The following is a 21,395-nucleotide window of genomic DNA, read 5'->3' as shown; positions in this document are numbered from 1 at the left end:
AGCAGATACAGGTTTTGGAAGTGTCGATGCGCAATGTCTTTGACTGTCCTGGTATATCTGCGATAAACGGCTGACATTTGGTACCAATCCAGACAAACACAAACGCAAAATATAGTTGCGGGCAACGATGAGGTCTCCTTGGCTTTACTTTCCATCTATTGTATCTGAGGGCCAGATATCATCGTCCAAAACGGAGCCAGAACACATGTTTTGACAGGCGAGCGGATCTTCCAAATACAGCCGGGGTCACGGGGGTCATGTATCTTTTAAGTAGTTCCGGAGAAGAAATAGTTCCCTCTTTAAAAGGCTGTATCTTAGTTGTTCTTGGGTCAAAACAATTAGCGTTCTGGAATCGCCAGGACATCATCTACCACACTGGCACTTTTTGTGCAGAATCTGCACATTTTGGGAGCAAACTTCCCAGAAAAACTGAAAACAAAAATAACTGCCAAACGGTACGTTTTAATACAGGCCCCAACTGCGGGTCAGAAAATCGATAAACTAGGCTCCGGGTTAGTATCAACACCCCCTACTATATAATACATAAAGGTTCATCACAGAAATACGGTGACATGATCGAAAACCGGACAATTACGCACACGTCAATGACTATATCGTATTTTAAAGGCCTCACAAGTATCAAAAGCTTTTGTCCATATCTCCGATGTATGTAGGAGGCATATACATGCGCTTTCCGTGGGGATGCATTTGATGGGTTTTATTAAATCGCCAAAGACCGAGTTGCTGTGCCGGAAGTATCTACAAAACTAGCTCGTCAGCGCTTGACTTCACTACCTCCGGCGATCTGATTGGCTAACACATTACACTGAATGAATGTGTTTCTTTAAAGAAAATTTGTACTCGTTTTTTAAAATTATTCTTACCAAGATAAAACATCAGATAGTGACATTAAATCTTTGGCGATTTAATATAACCCATCAAATGCATCCCCACGGAAAGCGCATGTATATGCCTCCTACATACATCGGAGATATGGACAAAAGCTTTTGATACTTGTGAGGCCTTTAAAATACGATATAGTCATTGACGTGTGCGTAATTGTCCGGTTTTCGATCATGTCACCGTATTTCTGTGATGAACCTTTATGTATTGTATAGTAGGGGGTGTTGATACTAAACCGGGGCCTAGTTTATCGATTTTCTAACCCGCAGTTGGGGCCTGGGGTTTTAGCGACTTGACCCGTCCAGGCAAAATTGTTGGGTATTCGATTGTGCATCTGTACAAGAAATTTGGAAGTGTTGGAACTATTAGTTCTTGAGATATTTGCTGTCAAACGTTGAAATTTTGGAATTAATTTTGAATTATCGCCCCTTTGCTATTGGGCCAAGAGCCTAGAGATTTTTAAGGGGAATATCTACACCTCAGTGTGCATCTGTGTTATTTTTTGTAAGTGATTCGGAGCATTGGTTTAGGAGTTATGTTTGGTACATAAATCGGCGGAATAATAAATAATAATAATAATAATAATAATTAAAGTTGCGAGCAACAATTGACGGCTCCTTGGCTTGGATCATTTCTAAACATTTGGTACCTGATGTCGAAAGCAGTAAAGGTTATAGCTGATATGGATCGTATCATTGTCAGTAATGAGAAATACTTCAGGAGCCGATTTTACTAGCGCTTACTTCAGCTAGACCAGAGTTACCCCCCTTAGACCACAGCTAGAACTTTTACCCTGACCCGGAACGTTCAATCACTGACAATCTTTAAAACTGCCTAAAGACCTCCACCGCAGTGTAGTTTAATTTTGTGTAGCGCTAGCTCGCGTCATTGTCAACTGAAATCGACATCATCTCCCATATCTGCACGTGGACCACGCTTTGCAGTGGTAGTCTCTCTATAGGAGATATCGTCCTTGCGCCTTCCTTCAGACTGTCGCATGCTTTGCACGGGTAATCTGCCGTGCTCGTGCTGTAAATGTCGATGAAACTTATGATACATTCGGCAATGTATCCCTGGGCCGTCGGTGTGATATAAAGAAGTCCCTATTTCGTTAAATTTGCCCAAACTTTGGGTTTTTGAATGTAAGCATTATTTATGATGACTGGTACGTAGCTGAAAGTCTGTTTGCGTCATATTTAGCGTGTTCAGCCTGGAGTTGTGGGTGAGTTTGTTTGGTACTCTTTTTCTTTCATTTGGGGCACGTCTCAAACAGTTTTTTTCCCTTTTCCCTGCAGTTGTGCAATTTCCAATGCCATATGGCCGACAAACGATCAAATTTTGATATGCATGTAAGAACACGAAACGTTAAGCATCTTCTGTTGATGCATACCTGCCAAGTTTTACTGCCTTCTGTGCAGAACTTGAGCAGCTATGCTGTTTAGAATGTAGTATCATCAGAATCTGACGAAATCCAATATGGCCGCCAAGCAATACACATTTTGACATGCACCCAAGAACAAAAAATGTTCAACACACTTAGTTACTACGCACTGCCAGATTCTAGCTGCATAGTTGCGAAAGTAATGATGCTGCGATTTTTTGAAAATACATTTTAGTACAAAATAAACAACAGAAGCAAACATCTAGATATCCGTAGCTAATCAAGATATCGCAACATAGCTTATGGGCATTAATATTTGAGGTATATGTTGTATATCTGCACATTTACAGCGTTCTGCAGTTCATACATTCAGAGTTATGGCTTGCGAAAAATGCCTACCCAACAAACTCTGCACATTTCCGAGAAACATCTTCAATCCAATATGGCCGCCGCATCACGTGACTTTGACATAGGACCAAGAACAGAAAATGTTCAACAACCAAAGGCCACTTCAGAACAAGCGTTTAAACTGTTGTATGTGCTAAGTTTAGTTTGGCACACAATGGCAAAGAAGCCCGTGAAAGTTTTTGAAGACAACTTTTGCCCAAAAGTAGCGTCCAATATGGCGGCCATCATATAAACACAGGCACATTTGACGATGCTACTGTGTAGAAACATGCATAGACACAAAGTATGCAACGTTTGAAAGCCGTAGCCCTTGTAGTTTTAGTGCCGCACATTTTGGGAGGTATGCAGTCAGGAGATTTTGCTGAAAAACATCACCAAAAACTTCAATCCAACATAGCGTCCAAACGGTGCATTTTAGCGACTTGAGCCGTCCAGGCGAAATTGTAGGCATTTTGATTGCGCATCTGCTCCAGAACTTTGGCAAACATTGGAGCATTAGTTTTGGAGATATTTGCATTTGCATTTGAAATTTTTGAATTAATTTTGAATTATCTGCCCTTTGCTATTGGGCCTACAGCCTAGAGATTTTAATGGGGAATATCTACACCTTGGTGGGCATCTGGGTGAATTTTTTCAAGCGAATCTGTCCAGCGGTGCTCTCTGTAGCTCTGGTACAAAATCCGGCGGAATAATAAATAATAATAATAAAAACATTAACGATTACAATAGGTCTCCTGCCTAAAGGCAAAGGAGCCCTAATAATCCGAACGATTACAATAGGCTTCCTGCCTAGAGGCAAGGAGCCCTAAATATACTCATGGAAACGAATACGGAACACCTGAAAGTACAAGTGTTCATTTAGAGTTTCACCCACAGTGCAATACAAACCTTGTGAAGAAACCTGGAGAAGAATAAAGGAACACTTTTACTTTCAGGTGTTCCCTTATTCGCTTCCATGAGTATAATTCATTCAAAATTTACCCATCAGTGATAATTGATTCATTTACTCGAGGCCAAGACAGATCCCCCGCAGACCCCTCTAAATCCCCCCTGGCACTAAAAACACTTTCAGTGCCGAAAGAGATGGGTAGATCCGCAGTTTGTTGGCCTGTGATATTTGTACAGCAGCAAGACAGATTGACAAAATATTTGCATTACTTGTTGATCTACGAAAGATTTAAACTTGATATTCGCGCTGCACAGCACAAATCAGTAAACGATCAAAACTAAAAATCTGTAAACGATCAAAACTGGAAATATATTCGAAATCCTCTCTGCACTAATACAAATAGGATCTAACCAGAGTGGGGCGGTGGTGTAGCCTAATGGTTAAAGCGTCCGCTCGACACGCTGAAGACCCGGGTTCGATTCCCCACATGGGTGCAACGTGTGAAGCCCATTTTGGTGTCCACCGCCGTGATATTGATGGAAGGTTGCTAAAAGCGGCGTAAAACCATACTCACTCACTCACTCTAACCAGAAGTAATCTCGACATCCGTCCAGGCCCAGTAAAGTTCAGTAAAAGATCACAACCATAGTTTAGCTCAAGACCAACACGGAAGAAGCAAACAATATGTACTACATCTACAGTGTACTTTTGCCAAATGAAAAAGTCCAATCGACTGAAGCTCGCGAAAAATCGTCATCAGCTTAAAGGCTTCAGATGCAACAATCTCCCTACAACACTATATATCACCATGTTACAGTATCTCCCTACAACACTATATATCACCATGTTACAGTATCTCCCTACAACACTATATATCACCATGTTACAGTATCTCCCTACAACACTATATATCACCATGTTACAGTATCTCCCTACAACACTATATATCACCATGTTACAGTATCTCACACCATGTTACAGTATCTCCCTACAACACTGTATATCACCATGTTACAGTATCTCCCTACAACACTATATATCACCATGTTACAGTATCTCCCTACAACACTGTATATCACCATGTTACAGTATCTCCCTACAACACTGTATATCACCATGTTACAGTATCTCCCTACAACACTGTATATCACCATGTTACAGTATCTCCCTACAACACTATATATCACCATGTTACAGTATCTCCCTACAACACTGTATATCACCATGTTACAGTATCTCCCTACAACACTGTATATATCACCATGTTACAGTATCTCCTACAACACTGTATATCACCATGTTACAGTATCTCTCTACAACACTGTATATATCACCATGTTACAGTATCTCCCTACAACACTATATATCACCATGTTACAGTATCTCCCTACAACACTATATATCACCATGTTACAGTATCTCCCTACAACACTGTATATCACCATGTTACAGTATCTCCCTATACAGTACACTATATATCACCATGTTACAGTATCTCCCTACAACACTGTATATCACCATGTTACAGTATCTCCCTACAACACTGTATATCACCATGTTACAGTATCTCCCTACAACACTATATATCACCATGTTACAGTATCTCCCTACAACACTGTATATCACCATGTTACAGTATCTCCCTACAACACTGTATATCACCATGTTACAGTATCTCCCTACAACACTGTATATCACCATGTTACAGTATCTCCTACAACACTATATATCACCATGTTACAGTATCTCCCTACAACACTGTATATCACCATGTTACAGTATCTCCTACAACACTGTATATCACCATGTTACAGTATCTCCCTACAACACTGTATATCACCATGTTACAGTATCTCCCTACAACACTGTATATCACCATGTTACAGTATCTCCCTACAACACTATATATCACCATGTTACAGTATCTCCCTACAACACTGTATATCACCATGTTACAGTATCTCCCTACAACACTATATATCACCATGTTACAGTATCTCCCTACAACACTATATATCACCATGTTACAGTATCTCCCTACAACACTGTATATCACCATGTTACAGTATCTCCCTACAACACTATATATCACCATGTTACAGTATCTCCCTACAACACTGTATATCACCATGTTACAGTATCTCCCTACAACACTGTATATCACCATGTTACAGTATCTCCCTACAACACTGTATATCACCATGTTACAGTATCTCCTCACAACACTGTATATCACCATGTTACAGTATCTCCCTACAACACTGTATATCACCATGTTACAGTGCATCTCCCTACAACACTGTATATCACCATGTTACAGTATCTCCCTACAACACTATATATCACCATGTTACAGTATCTCCCTACAACACTGTATATCACCATGTTACAGTATCTCCCTACAACACTATATATCACCATGTTACAGTATATCCCAACAACACTATATATCACCATGTTACAGTATTTCCCTTCAACACTGTATATCACCATGTTACAGTATCTTCCTGCAACACTATATATCACCATGTTACAGTATTTCCCTACAACACTGTATATCACCATGTGTTACAGTCTTTCCTACAACACTATATATATATCACCATGTTACAGTATCTCCCTACAACACTGTATATCACCATGTTACAGTATCTCCCTACAACACTGTATATCACCATGTTACAGTATCTCCCTACAACACTGTATATCACCATGTTACAGTATCTCCCTACAACACTGTATATCACCATGTTACAGTATCTCCCTACAACACTGTATATCACCATGTTACAGTATCTCCCTACAACACTATATATCACCATGTTACAGTATCTCCCTACAACACTGTATATCACCATGTTACAGTATCTTCCTGCAACACTATATATCACCATGTTACAGTATCTCTCTACAACAATGTATATCACCATGTTACAGTATCTCCCTACAACACTGTATATCACCATGTTACAGTATCTCCCTACAACACTGTATATCACCATGTTACAGTATCTCCCTACAACACTGTATATCACCATGTTACAGTATCTCCCTACAACACTGTATATCACCATGTTACAGTATCTCTCTACAACACTATATATCACCATGTTACAGTATCTCCCTACAACACTGTATATCACACCATGTTACAGTATCTCCTACAACACTGTATATCACCATGTTACAGTATCTCCTACAACACTATATATCACTGTGTTATATCTCACTGTACCATGTATATATCTCCTACAACATGTATATCACCATGTTACCCTCCTACAACACTGTATATCATCACCATGTTACAGTATCTCCCTACAACACTGTATATCACCATGTTACAGTATCTCCCTACAACACTGTATATCACCATACAGTATCTCCTGCAACACTGTATACAGTATCTCCCTACAACACTGTATATCACCATGTTACAGTATCTCTCTACAACACTGTATATCACCATGTTACAGTATCTCCCTACAACACTGTATATCACCATGTTACAGTATCTCCCTACAACACTGTATATCACCATGTTACAGTATCTCCCTACAACACTGTATATCACCATGTTACAGTATCTCCCTACAACACTATATATCACCATGTTACAGTATCTCTCTACAACACTGTATATCACCATGTTACAGTATCTCCCTACAACACTGTATATCACCATGTTACAGTATCTCCCTACAACACTGTATATCACCATGTTACAGTATCTCCCTACAACACTATATATCACCATGTTACAGTATCTCCCTACAACACTGTATATCACCATGTTACAGTATCTCCCTACAACACTGTATATATCACCATGTTACAGTATCTCCCTACAACACTGTATATCACCATGTTACAGTATCTCCCTACAACACTGTATATCACCATGTTATATTCCTACAACACTGTATATATCACCATGTTACAGTATCTACAACACTATATCACCATTGTTACAGTATCTCTCTACAACACTCTATATCAACATGTTACAGTATCTCTCTACAACACTGTATATCACCATGTTACAGTATCTCCCTACAACACTGTATATCACCATGTTACAGTATCTCCCTACAACACTCTATATCACCATGTTACAGTATCTCCCTACAACACTGTATATCACCATGTTACAGTATCTCCCTACAACACTATATATCACCATGTTACAGTATATCCCTACAACACTATATATCACTATGTTACAGTATCTCCCTACAACCCTGTATATCACCATGTTACAGTATCTCCCTACAACACTATGTATCACCATGTTACAGTATCTCCCTACAACACTATATATCACCATGTTACAGTATCTCCTACAACACTGTATATCACCATGTTACAGTATCTCCCTACAACACTGTATATCACCATGTTACAGTATCTCCCTACAACACTGTACATCACCATGTTACTCTACAACAACTGTATATATCACCTTGTTACAGTATCTCCCTACAACACTGTATATCACCATGTTACAGTATCTCCCTAAAACACTGTATATCACCATGTTACAGTATCTCCCTACAACACTATATATCACCTTGTTACAGTATCTCTCTACAACACTATATATCACCTTGTTACAGTATCTCTCTACAACACTGTATATCACCATGTTACAGTATCTTCCTCCTGCAACAAATATATATATCACCATGTTACAGTATTTCCCTACAACACTATATATCACCATGTTACAGTATTTCCCTACAACACTATATATATCACCATGTTACAGTATCTCCTACAACACTGTATATCACCATGTTACAGTATCTCCCTACAACACTGTATATATCACCATGTTACAGTATCTCCTACAACACTGTATATCACCATGTTACAGTATCTCTCTACAACACTGTATATCACCATGTTACAGTATCTCCCTACAACACTGTATATCACCATGTTACAGTATCTCCCTACAACACTATATATCACCATGTTACAGTATCTCCCTACAACACTGTATATCACCATGTTACAGTATCTTCCTGCAACACTATATATCACCATGTTACAGTATCTCTCTACAACAATGTATATCACCATGTTACAGTATCTCCCTACAACCCTGTATATCACCATGTTACGCTATCTCCCTACAACACTGTATATCACCATGTTACAGTATCTCCCTACAACACTGTATATCACCATGTTACAGTATCTCCCTACAACACTGTATATCACCATGTTACAGTATCTCTCTACAACACTATATATCACCATGTTACAGTATCTCCCTACAACACTGTATATCACTATTTTACAGTATCTTCCTACAACACTGTATATCACCATGTTACAGTATCCCCCTACAACACTATATATCACTATGTTACAGTATCTCCCTACAACACTGTATATCACCATGTTACAGTATCTCCCTACAACACTGAATATCACCATGTTACAGTATCTCCCTACAACACTGTATATCACCATGTTACAGTATCTCTCTACAACACTGTATATCACCATGTTACAGTATCTCCCTACAACACTATATATCACCATGTTACAGTATCTCCCTACAACACTGTATATCACCTTGTTACAGTATCTCTCTACAACACTGTATATCACCATGTTACAGTATCTTCCTGCAACACTATATATCACCATGTTACAGTATTTCCCTACAACACTGTATATCACCATGTTACAGTATTTCCCTACAACACTATATATCACCATGTTACAGTATCTCCCTACAACACTGTATATCACCATGTTACAGTATCTCCCTACAACACTGTATATCACCATGTTACAGTATCTCCTACAACACTGTATATCACCATGTTACAGTATCTCTCTACAACACTGTATATCACCATGTTACAGTATCTCCCTACAACACTGTATATCACCATGTTACAGTATCTCCTACAACACTATATATCACCATGTTACAGTATCTCTCTACAACACTGTATATCACCATGTTACAGTATCTTCCTGCAACACTATATATCACCATGTTACAGTATTTCCCTACAACACTGTATATCACCATGTTACAGTATTTCCCTACAACACTATATATCACCATGTTACAGTATCTCCCTACAACACTGTATATCACCATGTTACAGTATCTCCCTACAACACTGTATATCACCATGTTACAGTATCTCCTACAACACTGTATATCACCATGTTACAGTATCTCTCTACAACACTGTATATCACCATGTTACAGTATCTCCCTACAACACTGTATATCACCATGTTACAGTATCTCCCTACAACACTATATATCACCATGTTACAGTATCTCCCTACAACACTGTATATATCACCATGTTACAGTATCTTCCTGCAACACTATATATCACCATGTTACAGTATCTCTCTACAACAATGTATATCACCATGTTACAGTATCTCCCTACAACACTGTATATCACCATGTTACGCTATCTCCCTACAACACTGTATATCACCATGTTACAGTATCTCCCCTACAACACTGTATATCACCATGTTACAGTATCTCCCTACAACACTGTATATCACCATGTTACAGTATCTCTCTACAACACTATATATCACCATGTTACAGTATCTCCCTACAACACTGTATATCACTATTTTACAGTATCTTCCTACAACACTGTATATCACCATGTTACAGTATCCCCCTACAACACTATATATCACCATGTTACAGTATCTCCCTACAACACTGTATATCACCATGTTACAGTATCTCCCTACAACACTGAATATCACCATGTTACAGTATCTCCCTACAACACTGTATATCACCATGTTACAGTATCTCCCTACAACACTGTATATCACCATGTTACAGTATCTCCCTACAACACTATATATCACCATGTTACAGTATCTCCCTACAACACTGTATATCACCATGTTACAGTATCTCCTACTAAACACTGTATATCACCATGTTACAGTATCTCCCTACAACACTCTATATCACCATGTAACAGTATCTCCCTACAACACTGTATATATCACCATGTTACAGTATCTCCCTACAACACTATATATCACCATGTTACAGTATCTCCCTACAACACTGTATATCACCATGTTACAGTATCTCCCTACAACACTCTATATCACCATGTTACAGTATCTCCCTACAACACTATATATCACCATGTTACAGTATCTCCCTACAACACTGTATATCACCATGTTACAGTATCTCCCTACAACACTCTATATCACCATGTAACAGTATCTCCCTACAACACTATATATCACCATGTTACAGTATCTCCCTACAACACTATATATCACCATGTAACAGTATCTCCCTACAACACTATATATCACCATGTTACAGTATCTTCCTACAACACTGTATATCACCATGTTACAGTATCTCCCTACAACACTGTATATCACCATGTTACAGTATCTCCCTACAACACTCTATGTCACCATGTAACAGTATCTCCCTACAACACTATATATCACCATGTTACAGTATCTCCCTACAACACTGTATATCACCATGTAACAGTATCTCCCTACAACACTATATATCACCATGTTACAGTATCTCCCTACAACACTGTATATCACCATGTTACAGTATCTCCCTACAACACTGTATATCACCATGTTACAGTATCTCCCTACAACACTGTATATCACCATGTTACAGTATCTCCCTACAACACTGTATATCACCATGTTTCAGTATCTCCCTACAACACTATATATCACCTTGTTACAGCATCTCCTCTTTCAGAATCTCATCGTAGCCATGATGTTGTCACTGGTTCTGCTGTGTTGCGTTTTGGCGAGTGTGTCGGCGCAGTGTCAGCCTGGCGGGAACTGTCAGCTCCCAGATTGCCGCTGTTGGTTCGATGAGGATATCCCAGGAAGCCTTGCACCAGACGAAACCCCCCAGGTCGTCCTAGTGACGTTCGAGGACGCTGTGAACGAGGTGAACGCTGACATGTACAAGTCCCTATTCACAGGTAACCCTCACACAGCATCCTTATTCACTTGAAACAATGATTAGGTCAATAATAACTGGTAATATTTTGCATGTCTCTATTCAATGGTAACAATTATTCAGGTCCCTATTCAACGGTGGCAGTTATTCAGGTATCCATTCACAGGGAACAGTTATTCAGGTTCCTGTTCACCAATAACAATTATTCAGGTCCTTAAGGTAAAGTACAGGTACTCAGGTCACTATACACAGGATACAGGTACTCAGGTCACTATACACAGGTAACAGGTACTCAGGTCACTATACCCAGGTAACAGGTACTAAGGTCACTATACACAGGAAACAGGTACTCAGGTCACTATACACAGGTAACAGGTACTCAGGTCACTATACACAGGTAACAAGTACTCAGGTCACTATACACAGGTAACAGGTACTCAGGTCACTATACACAGGTAACAGGTACTCAGGTCACTATACACAGGTAACAGGTACTCAGGTCACTATACACAGTAAACAGGTACTCAGGTCACTATACACAGGTAACAGGTACTCAGGTCACTATACACAGGTAACAAGTACACAGGTCACTATACACAGGTAACAGGTACTCAGGTCACTATACACAGGTAACAGGTACTCAGGTCACTATACACAGGTAACAGGTACTCAGGTCACTATACACAGGTAACAGGTACTCAGGTCACTATACACAGGTAACATGTACTCAGGTCACTATACACAGGTAACAGGTACTCAGGTCACTATGCATGCAACAGGTACTCAGGTACTAGGTCACTATAACACAGGTCACTATATACAGGTAACAGGTACTCAGGTCACTATACACAGGTAACAGGTACTCAGGTCACTATACACAGGTAACAGGTACTCAGGTCACTATACCCAGGTAACAGGTACTCAGGTCACTATACACAGGTAACAGGTACTCAGGTCACTATACACAGGTAACAGCCACTCAGGTCACTATACACAGGTAACATTTCTTCGGGCCCCTATTCACCGGTACCAATTATTCAACGGTGACAGTTGTTCGGGTCCCTATTCAAAGGAAATACCTATTCAGATCCATATTCACCAGTAACCGTTATTCACGTCCCTATTCACCGATAACCGTTATTCACATCCCTATTCACCGATAACCGCTATTCACGTCCCTATTCACCGATAACCGCTTTTCACGTCCCTATTCACCGATAACCGTTATTCACGTCCCTGTTCACCGATAACCGCTATTCACGTCCCTATTCACCGATAACCGCTATTCACGTCCCTATTCACCGATAACCGCTATTCACGTCCCTATTCACCGATAACCGCTATTCACGTCCCCATTCACCGATAACCGCTATTCACGTCCCTATTCACCGATAACCGTTATTCACGTCCCTATTCACCGATAACCGTTATTCACGTCCCTATTCACCGATAGCCGGTTTTTTACGTCAGCATTAAAGACCTTGGAGCCAACAAGTATACGTATCAATATGACTTCATCAACCAGTGCCTGTATATCAATACGTATCAATATGACTTCATCAACCAGTGCCTGTATATTATTACGTATCAATATGACTTCATCAACCAGTGCCTGTATATCATTACGTATCATATGGTTTGACTACACATGAAGCTAAATCCCTACAGCACACAAGTATGCTGCTTTTGTATGCAATATATCTCTCAGTCACCTCCCATCACGTCAATCAACAAACTTAACACCCCGTCTAACCCTACGGTTCCCTTCAGGTACAAATCCTAATGGCTGTCCAGTCCGGGGAACATTTTTCATTAAGAACCTCGACACCAACTACGACATCGTCCGAGACTTGTTCGACGACGGCCACGAGATTGGAGCCAACTCCCTGGATGGTACCTACCCGACAAACGAAGAAGACTGGAGAACAGTGTTGCAGAGTAATGTTCAGTTATCTCTTTCTCTCAGTGTGTCATCTCACAATGTCTAGTTATCTCCTTCTCTCAGCGTGTCATCTCACAATGTCTAGTTATCTCCTTCTCTCAGTGTGTCATCTCACAATGTCTAGTTAGCTCCTTCTCTCAGTGTGTCATCTCACAATGTCTAGGTATCTCCTTCTCTCTGCCATCTCACAATGTCTAGTTGTCTCCTTCTCTGTGTGTCATCTCACATTCTCTAGTTATCTCCTTCTCTCAGTGTGTCATCTCACAGTGTCTAGGTATCTCCTTCTCTGTGTCAACTCACAATGTCTACTTATCTCCTTCTCTCAGTGTGTCATCTCACAATGCTTAGTTATCTCCTTCTCTCAGTGTGTCAACTCACAATGTCTAGTTATCTCCTTCTCTGTGTGTCATCTCACAATGTTTAGTTATCTCCTTCTCTCAGTGTGCCATCTCACAATGTCTTAGTTATCTCCTTCTCTCAGTGTGTCATCTCACAATGTCTAGGTATCTCCTTCTCTCTGTCATCTCACAATGTCTAGTTATCTCCTTCTCTGTGTGTCATCTCACAATGTCTAGTTATCTCCTTCTCTGTGTGTCATCTCACATTGTCTAGTTATCTCCTTCTCTCAGTGTGTCATCTCACAGTGTCTAGTTATCTCCTTCTCTGTGTCAACTCACAATGTCTAGTTATCTCCTTCTCTCAGTGTGTCATCTCACAATGCTTAGTTATCTCCTTCTCTCAGTGTGTCAACTCACAATGTCTAGTAATCTCCTTCTCTGTGTGTCATCTCACAATGTTTAGTTATCTCCTTCTCTCAGCGTGTCATCTCACAATGTCTAGTTATCTCCTTCCTCTGTGTGTCATCTCACAATGTTTAGTTATCTCCTTCTCTCAGTGTGTCATCTCACAATGTCTAGTTATCTCCTTCTCTCAGTGTGTCATCTCACAATGTCTAGTTATCTCCTTCTCTCAGCGTGTCATCTCACAATGTCTAGTTATCTCCTTCTCTCAGTGTGTCATCTCACAATGTCTAGTTATCTCCTTCTCTCAGTGTGTCATCTCACAATGTCTAGTTATCTCCTTCTCTCAGTGTGTCATCTCACAATGTTTAGTTATCTCCTTCTCTCAGTGTGTCATCTCACAATGTCTAGTTATCTCCTTCTCAGTGTGTCATCTCACAATGTCTAGTTATCTCCTTCTCTCAGCGTGTCATCCTCACAATGTTTAGTTATCTCCTTTCCCACAGTGTGTCATCTCACAATGTCTAGTTATCTCCTTCTCCTCAGTGTGTCATCCTCACAATGTCTAGTTATCTCCTTCTCTCAGTGTGTCATCTCACAATGTCTAGTTATCTCCTTCTCTGTGTGTCATCCTCACAATGTTTAGTTATCTCCTTCTCTGTGTGTGTCATCTCACAATGTCTAGTTATCTCCTTCCGTCAGTCTCTGCCATCTCACAATGTCTAGTTATCTCCTTCTCTCAGTGTGTCATCTCACAATGTCTAGTTATCTCCTTCTCCAGTGTCATCCCTACAATGTCATCTCACAATGTCTAGTTATCTCCTTCTCTCAGTGTGTCATCTCACAATGCTTAGTTATCTCCTTCTCTCTCAGTGTGTCATCTCACAATGTCTAGTTATCCTCCTCAGTCTGTCATCTCACAATGTCTTGTATCTCTTCCTCACAGTGTGTCATCCTCACAATGTCTTGATTATCTCCTTCTCTCTGTGTGTCACCTCACAATGTTTAGTTATCTCCTTCCCTCAGTGTGTGTCATCATCACAGGCGTCTAGTTATCTCCTCCTCAACGTGTCATCTAGTTATCTCCTTCTCTCAGTGTGTCATCCTCACAATGTCTAGTTATATCCTTCTCTCAGTGTTTCATCCTCACAATGTCTAGTTATCTCCTTCTCTCAGTGTGTCATCTCACAATGTCTAGTTATCAATTCTTTCTCACAGCGTGTCATCCTCCACTCACAATGTCTAGTTATCTCCTTCTCTCTCAGTGTGTCATCTCACAATGTCTAGTTATCTCCTTCTCAAATCAGTGTGTCATCTCTCACAATGTCTAGTTATCTCCTTCCCCTCAGCGTGTCATCCTCATAATGTCTAGTTATCTCCTTCCCTCTCAGTGTGTCATCTCATAATGTCTAGTTATCTCTCTTCTCCTCAGTGTGTGTCATCTCACAATGTCTAGTTATCTCCTTCTCTCAGTGTGTCATCTCCTCACAATGTCTAGTTATCTCCTTCCCCTCAGTGTGTCATCCCCACAATGTCTAGTTATCTCCTTCTCTCAGTGTGTCATCTCACAATGTCTAGTTATCTCCTTCTCTCAGTGTGTCATCTCACAATGTTTAGTTATCTCCTTCTCTCAGTGTGTCATCTCACAATGTCTAGTTATCTCCTTCTCTCAGTGTCATCTCACAATGTCTAGTTATCTCCTTCCCTCAGTGTCATCTCACAATGTCTAGTTATCTCCTTCCTCAGTGTGTCATCTCACAATGTCTAGTTATCTCCTTCTCTCAGTGTGTCATCCCACAATGTCTAGTTATCTCCTTCTCCACAGTGTGTCATCTCACAATGTCTAGTTATCTCCTTCTCTCAGTGTGTCATCTCACAATGTCTAGTTATCTCCTTCCCTCAGTGTGTCATCTCACAATGTCTAGTTTCCCCATCTCCTGTCTAGTTATCTCCTTCCCTCAGTGTACATCTCACAATAACGTCTAGTTATCTCTTCCCTCAGTGTCATCTCACAATGTCTAGTTATCTCTCCCTCAGTGTGTCATCCTCACAATGTCTAGTTATCTCCTTCCCTCAGTGTGTCATCCTCACAATGTCTAGTTATCTCCTTCCCTCAGTGTGTCATCTCTCACAAATGTCTAGTTATCTCTCAGTGTCATCTCACAATGTCTTAGTTATCTCCTTCTGAGTGTGTCATCCTCACAATGTCTAGTTATCTCCTTCTCTCAGTGTGTCATCCTCACAATGTTCTAGTTATCTCCTTCTCTCAGTGTGTCATCTCACAACAGTCTAGTTATCCCTTCTCTCAGTGTCATCTCACAATGTCTAGTTATCTCCTTCTCTCAGTGTGTCATCCTCACAATGTCTAGTTATCTCCTTCTCTCAGTGTGTCATCCTCACAATGTCTAGTTATCTCCTTCTCTCAGTGTGTCATCTCACAATGTCTAGTTATCTCCTTCTCTCCTGTGTGTCATCATCTCACAATGTCTAGTTATCTCCTTCCCTCAGTGTGTCATCTCACAATGTCTAGTTATCTCCTTCTCCCTCAGTGTGTCATCCTCACAATGTCTAGTTATCTCCTTCTCTCAGTGTGTCATCTCACAATGTCATCTCACAATGTCTAGTTATCTCCTTCTCTCAGTGTGTCATCTCACAATGTCTAGTTATCTCCTTCTCTCAGTGTGTCATCTCACAATGTCTAGTTATCTCCTTCTCTCAGTGTGTCATCTCACAATGTCTAGTTATCTCCTTCTCTCAGTGTGTCATCTCACAATGTCTAGTTATCTCCTTCTCTCAGTGTGTCATCTCACAATGTCTAGTTATCTCCTTCTCTCAGTGTGTCATCTCACAATGTCTAGTTATCTCCTTCTCTCAGTGTGTCATCTCACAATGTCTAGTTATCTCCTTCCCTCAGTGTGTCATCTCACAATGTCTAGTTATCTCCTTCTCCTCAGTGTGTCATCTCACAATGTCTAGTTATCTCCTTCTCTCAGTGTGTCATCTCACAATGTCTAGTTATCTCCTTCTCTCAGTGTGTCATCTCACAATGTCTAGTTATCTCCTTCTCTCAGTGTGTCATCTCTCCTTGTCTCAGTTATCTCCTTCTAAGTTATCTCCTCAGTGTGTCATCTCACAATGTCTAGTTATCTCCTTCTCTCAGTGTGTCATCTCACAATGTCTAGTTATCTCCTTCTCTCAGTGTGTCATCTCACAATGTCTAGTTATCTCCTTCTCTCAGTGTGTCATCTCACAATGTCTAGTTATCTCCTTCCCTCAGTGTGTCATCTCACAATGTCTAGTTATCTCCTTCTCTCAGTGTGTCATCTCACAATGTCTAGTTATCTCCTTCTCTCAGTGTGTCACAATGTCTCACATTGTCTAGTTATCTCCTCTCAATCTCAGTTATCTCCTTCCCTCAGTGTCATCATCTCACAATGTTTAGTTTCCTCACAATGTCTAGTTATCTCCTTCCCCTCAGTGTGTCATCTCACAATGTCTAGTTATCTCCTTCTCTCAGTGTCAGCGTGTCCTCACAATGTCTAGTTATCTCCTTCTCTCAGTGTCATCTCACAATGTCTAGTTATCTCCTTCTCATCTCAGTGTGTCATCTCACAAATGTCTGGTTATCTCCTTCTCTCAGTGTGTCATCTCTCACAATGTCTAGTTATCTCCTTCCTCTCAGTGTGTCATCTCACAATGTCTAGTTATCTCCTTCTCTCAGTGTGTCATCTCACAATGTCTAGTTATCTCCTTCTCTCAGTGTGTCATCTCACAATGTCTAGTTATCTCCTTCTCTCAGTGTGTCATCTCACAATGTCTAGTTATCTCCTTCTCTCAGTGTGTCATCTCACAATGTCTTAGTTATCTCCTTCTCTCAGTGTGTCATCCTCACAATGTCTAGTTATCTCCTTCTCTCAGTGTGTCATCTCACAATGTCTAGTTATCTCCTTCTCTCAGTGTGTCATCTCTCACAATGTCTCAGTTATCTCCTTCTCTCTCTCAGTGTGTCATCTCACAATGTCTAGTTATCTCCTTCTCTCAGTGTGTCATCTCACAATGTCTAGTTATCTCCTTCTCTCAGTGTGTCATCTCACAATGTCTAGTTATCTCCTTCTCTCAGTGTGTCATCTCACAATGTCTAGTTATCTCCTTCTCTCAGTGTGTCATCTCACAATGTCTAGTTATCTCCTTCTCTCAGTGTGTCATCTCACAATGTCTAGTTATCTCCTTCTCTCTTCTCCTCAGTGTGTCATCTCACAATGTCTAGTTATCTCCTTCCTCTCAGTGTCATCATCTCACAATGTCTAGTTATCTCCTTCTCTCAGTGTGTCATCTCACAATGTCTAGTTATCTCCTTCCTCTCAGTGTGTCATCTCACAATGTCTAGTTATCTCCTTCTCTCAGTGTGTCATCTCACAATGTCTAGTTATCTCCTTCTCCTCAGTGTGTCATCTCACAATGTCTAGTTATCTCCTTCCCTCAGTGTGTCATCTCACAATGTCTAGTTATCTCCTTCTCTCAGTGTGTCATCTCACAATGTCTAGTTATCTCCTTCTCTCAGTGTGTCATCTCACAATGTCTAGTTATCTCCTTCCCTCAGCGTGTCATCTCACAATGTCTAGTTATCTCCTTCTCTCAGTGTGTCATCTCACAATGTCTAGTTATCTCCTTCTCTCAGTGTGTCATCTCACAATGTCTAGTTATCTCCTTCTCTCAGTGTGTCATCTCACAATGTCTAGTTATCTCCTTCTCTCAGTGTGTCATCTCACAATGTCTAGTTATCTCCTTCTCTCAGTGTGTCATCTCACAATGTCTAGTTATCTCCTTCTCTCAGTGTCATCTCATGTCATCTCTTCTGAATGTCTCCTTCCTCTCTCAGTCCATCTCTCAATGTCTAGTTATCTCCTTCTCTCAGTGTGTCATCTCACAATGTCTAGTTATCTCCTTCTCTCAGTGTGTCATCTCACAATGTCTAGTTATCTCCTTCTCTCAGTGTGTCATCTCACAATGTCTAGTTATCTCCTTCTCTCAGTGTGTGTCATCTCACAATGTCTAGTTATCTCCTTCTCAGTGTGATCATCTCACAATGTCTAGTTATCTCCTTCCCTCAGTGTGTCATCTCACAATGTCTAGTTATCTCCTTCTCTCAGTGTGTCATCTCACAATGTCTAGTTATCTCCTTCTCTCAGTGTGTCATCTCACAATGTCTAGTTATCTCCTTCCTCTCAGTGTGTCATCCTCACATGTCTAGTTATCTCCTTCTCTCAGTGTGTCATCTCACAATGTCTAGTTATCTCCTTCTCTCAGTGCGTCAATCTCACAATGTCTGGTTATCTCCTTCTCTCAGTCATCATCTCACAATGTCTAGTTATCTCCTTCTCTCAGTGTGTCGTCTCCTGATGTCTGGTTATCTCCTTCTCTCAGTCAGTGTAAATCTCACAATGTCTCGAGTTATCTCCTTCTCAGTGTGTCATCTCTCCTGATGTCTAGTCTCCACTGTTCTCTGCCTCTCCTTCTGTCTAGTTATCTCATTCCTCAGGTGATCAAATCATCTCACAATGTCTGTTATCTCCTTCTCTCAGTCTAGTTCATCTCATTAAATGTCTAGTTATCTCTTTCTCCTCAGTGTGTCATCTCAATGTCTGGTTATCTCCTTCTCTCAGTCAGTGTCATCTCACAATGTCTAGTTATCTCCTCTCTCATCATGATGTGTCTTTGTTTATTATCTCTGATGTCTAGTGTATCTCAATACTCTCGTGTCCAGTCATCTCCTTCTCAGTGTCTCCTCATCTCCAGTTATCTCCTTCTCTCACAATGTCTACATCTCCTTCCTCTCAGATGTCATCTCACACATGTCTAGTTATCCTCCTTCCCTCAGTGTGTCATCTCTGATGTCTGGTTCTCATCTCCTTCTCTCATTATCCTGTCAGTCATCTCACAATGTCTAGTTATCTCCTTCTCCTCAGTGTGATCTCTGATCGTCTAGTTATCTCCTTCTCTCGGTGTGTCATCTCCAATGTCTAGTTATCTCCTTCTCTTCAGTCTGTCATCTCAGATGTGTTATCTCCTGTCTCGTCTTCACTAATGTTATCTCCTTCTCTCAACGTCATCATGATCACAATGTCTCTATCTTCCTATCTCACTGTCAGTTGTCTCATCCTCACAATGTCTGGTTCATCCCTTTATCTCATCTCTCAGTGTCATCTCTCAATGTCTCTAGTTATCTCCTTCTCTCAGTGTCATCTCTCACAATGTCTGGTTATCTCCCCTCTCTCGGTGTGTCATCTCACAATGTCTAGTTATCTCCTTCCCTCAGTGTGATGATCTCACAATGTCTAGTTATCTCCTTCTCTCAGTCAGTGTCATCTCTGATGTCTGGTTATCTCCTTCCCTCAGTGTCATCTCACAATGTCTAGTTATCTCCTTCTCTCAGTGTCATCTCACAATGTCTAGTTATCTCCTTCTCTCAGTGTGTCATCTCACAATGTCTAGTTATCTCCTTCTCTCAGTGTGTCATCTCCTTCACAATGTCTAGTTATCTCCTTCTTCTCATGTGTGTCATCTCACAATGTCTAGTTATCTCCTTCTCTCAGTGTGATCTCACAATGTCATCTCACCATGTCTAGTTATCTCCTTCTGATAAATCTCACAATGTGTGATCTCCTTCTCTCGGTGTGTCATCTCACAATGTCTGGTTATCTCCTTCCTCTCGGTGTGTCATCTCACAATGTCTAGTTATCTCCTTCTCTCAGTGTCATCATCTCACAATGTCTAGTTATCTCCTTCTCTCGGTGTGTCATCTCACAATGTCTGGTTATCTCCTTCCGTCAGTGTGTCATCTCACAATGTCTGGTTATCTCCTTCCCTTCTCGGTGTGTGTCATCTCTGTGTCTAGTTATCTCCTTCTCGGTGTGTCATCTCACAATGTCTGGTTATCTCCTTCTCTCACAATGTCTAGTTTTCTCCTTCTCTCAGCGTGTCATGTCTAGTTATCTCAGTGTGTCATCTCGGTGTGTCATCTCTGATGTGCTTAGTTATCTCCTTCTCCTCAGTGTGTCATCTCACAATGTCTAGTTATCTCCTTCCCTCAGTGTGTCATCTCACAATGTCTAGTTATCTCCTTCCACTCAGTGTTGATGCATCTCACA

At 40.6% G+C, this 21,395-nt stretch overlaps 1 protein-coding gene across 2 annotated transcripts in view; it reads left to right on the top strand.

Moving 5' to 3' along the window:
- Nucleotides 1-21,395, top strand: part of LOC124265713 (chitin deacetylase 7-like) — a 55,752-nt gene that overhangs the window by 142 nt on the left and 34,215 nt on the right. Inside the window, exons 2-3 of one of the 2 annotated variants that reach the window (XM_046700523.1) lie at nucleotides 11,356-11,587; nucleotides 13,336-13,503. In XM_046700523.1, the coding sequence (XP_046556479.1) occupies nucleotides 11,371-11,587; nucleotides 13,336-13,503 (385 nt within the window). In that variant the 5' untranslated portion in view covers nucleotides 11,356-11,370. Of the gene's footprint in view, nucleotides 1-11,340; nucleotides 11,588-13,335; nucleotides 13,504-21,395 lie in introns of both variants that reach the window. The other variant, XM_046700532.1, reaches the window with a different exon arrangement.

The sequence above is a fragment of the Haliotis rubra genome, unplaced genomic scaffold (assembly GCF_003918875.1).
Source record: "Haliotis rubra isolate DU_JTF1 unplaced genomic scaffold, ASM391887v1 Scf1215, whole genome shotgun sequence".
Lineage (NCBI taxonomy): Eukaryota > Metazoa > Mollusca > Gastropoda > Lepetellida > Haliotidae > Haliotis > Haliotis rubra.
This window is presented reverse-complemented; position numbering and strand designations above follow the sequence as displayed.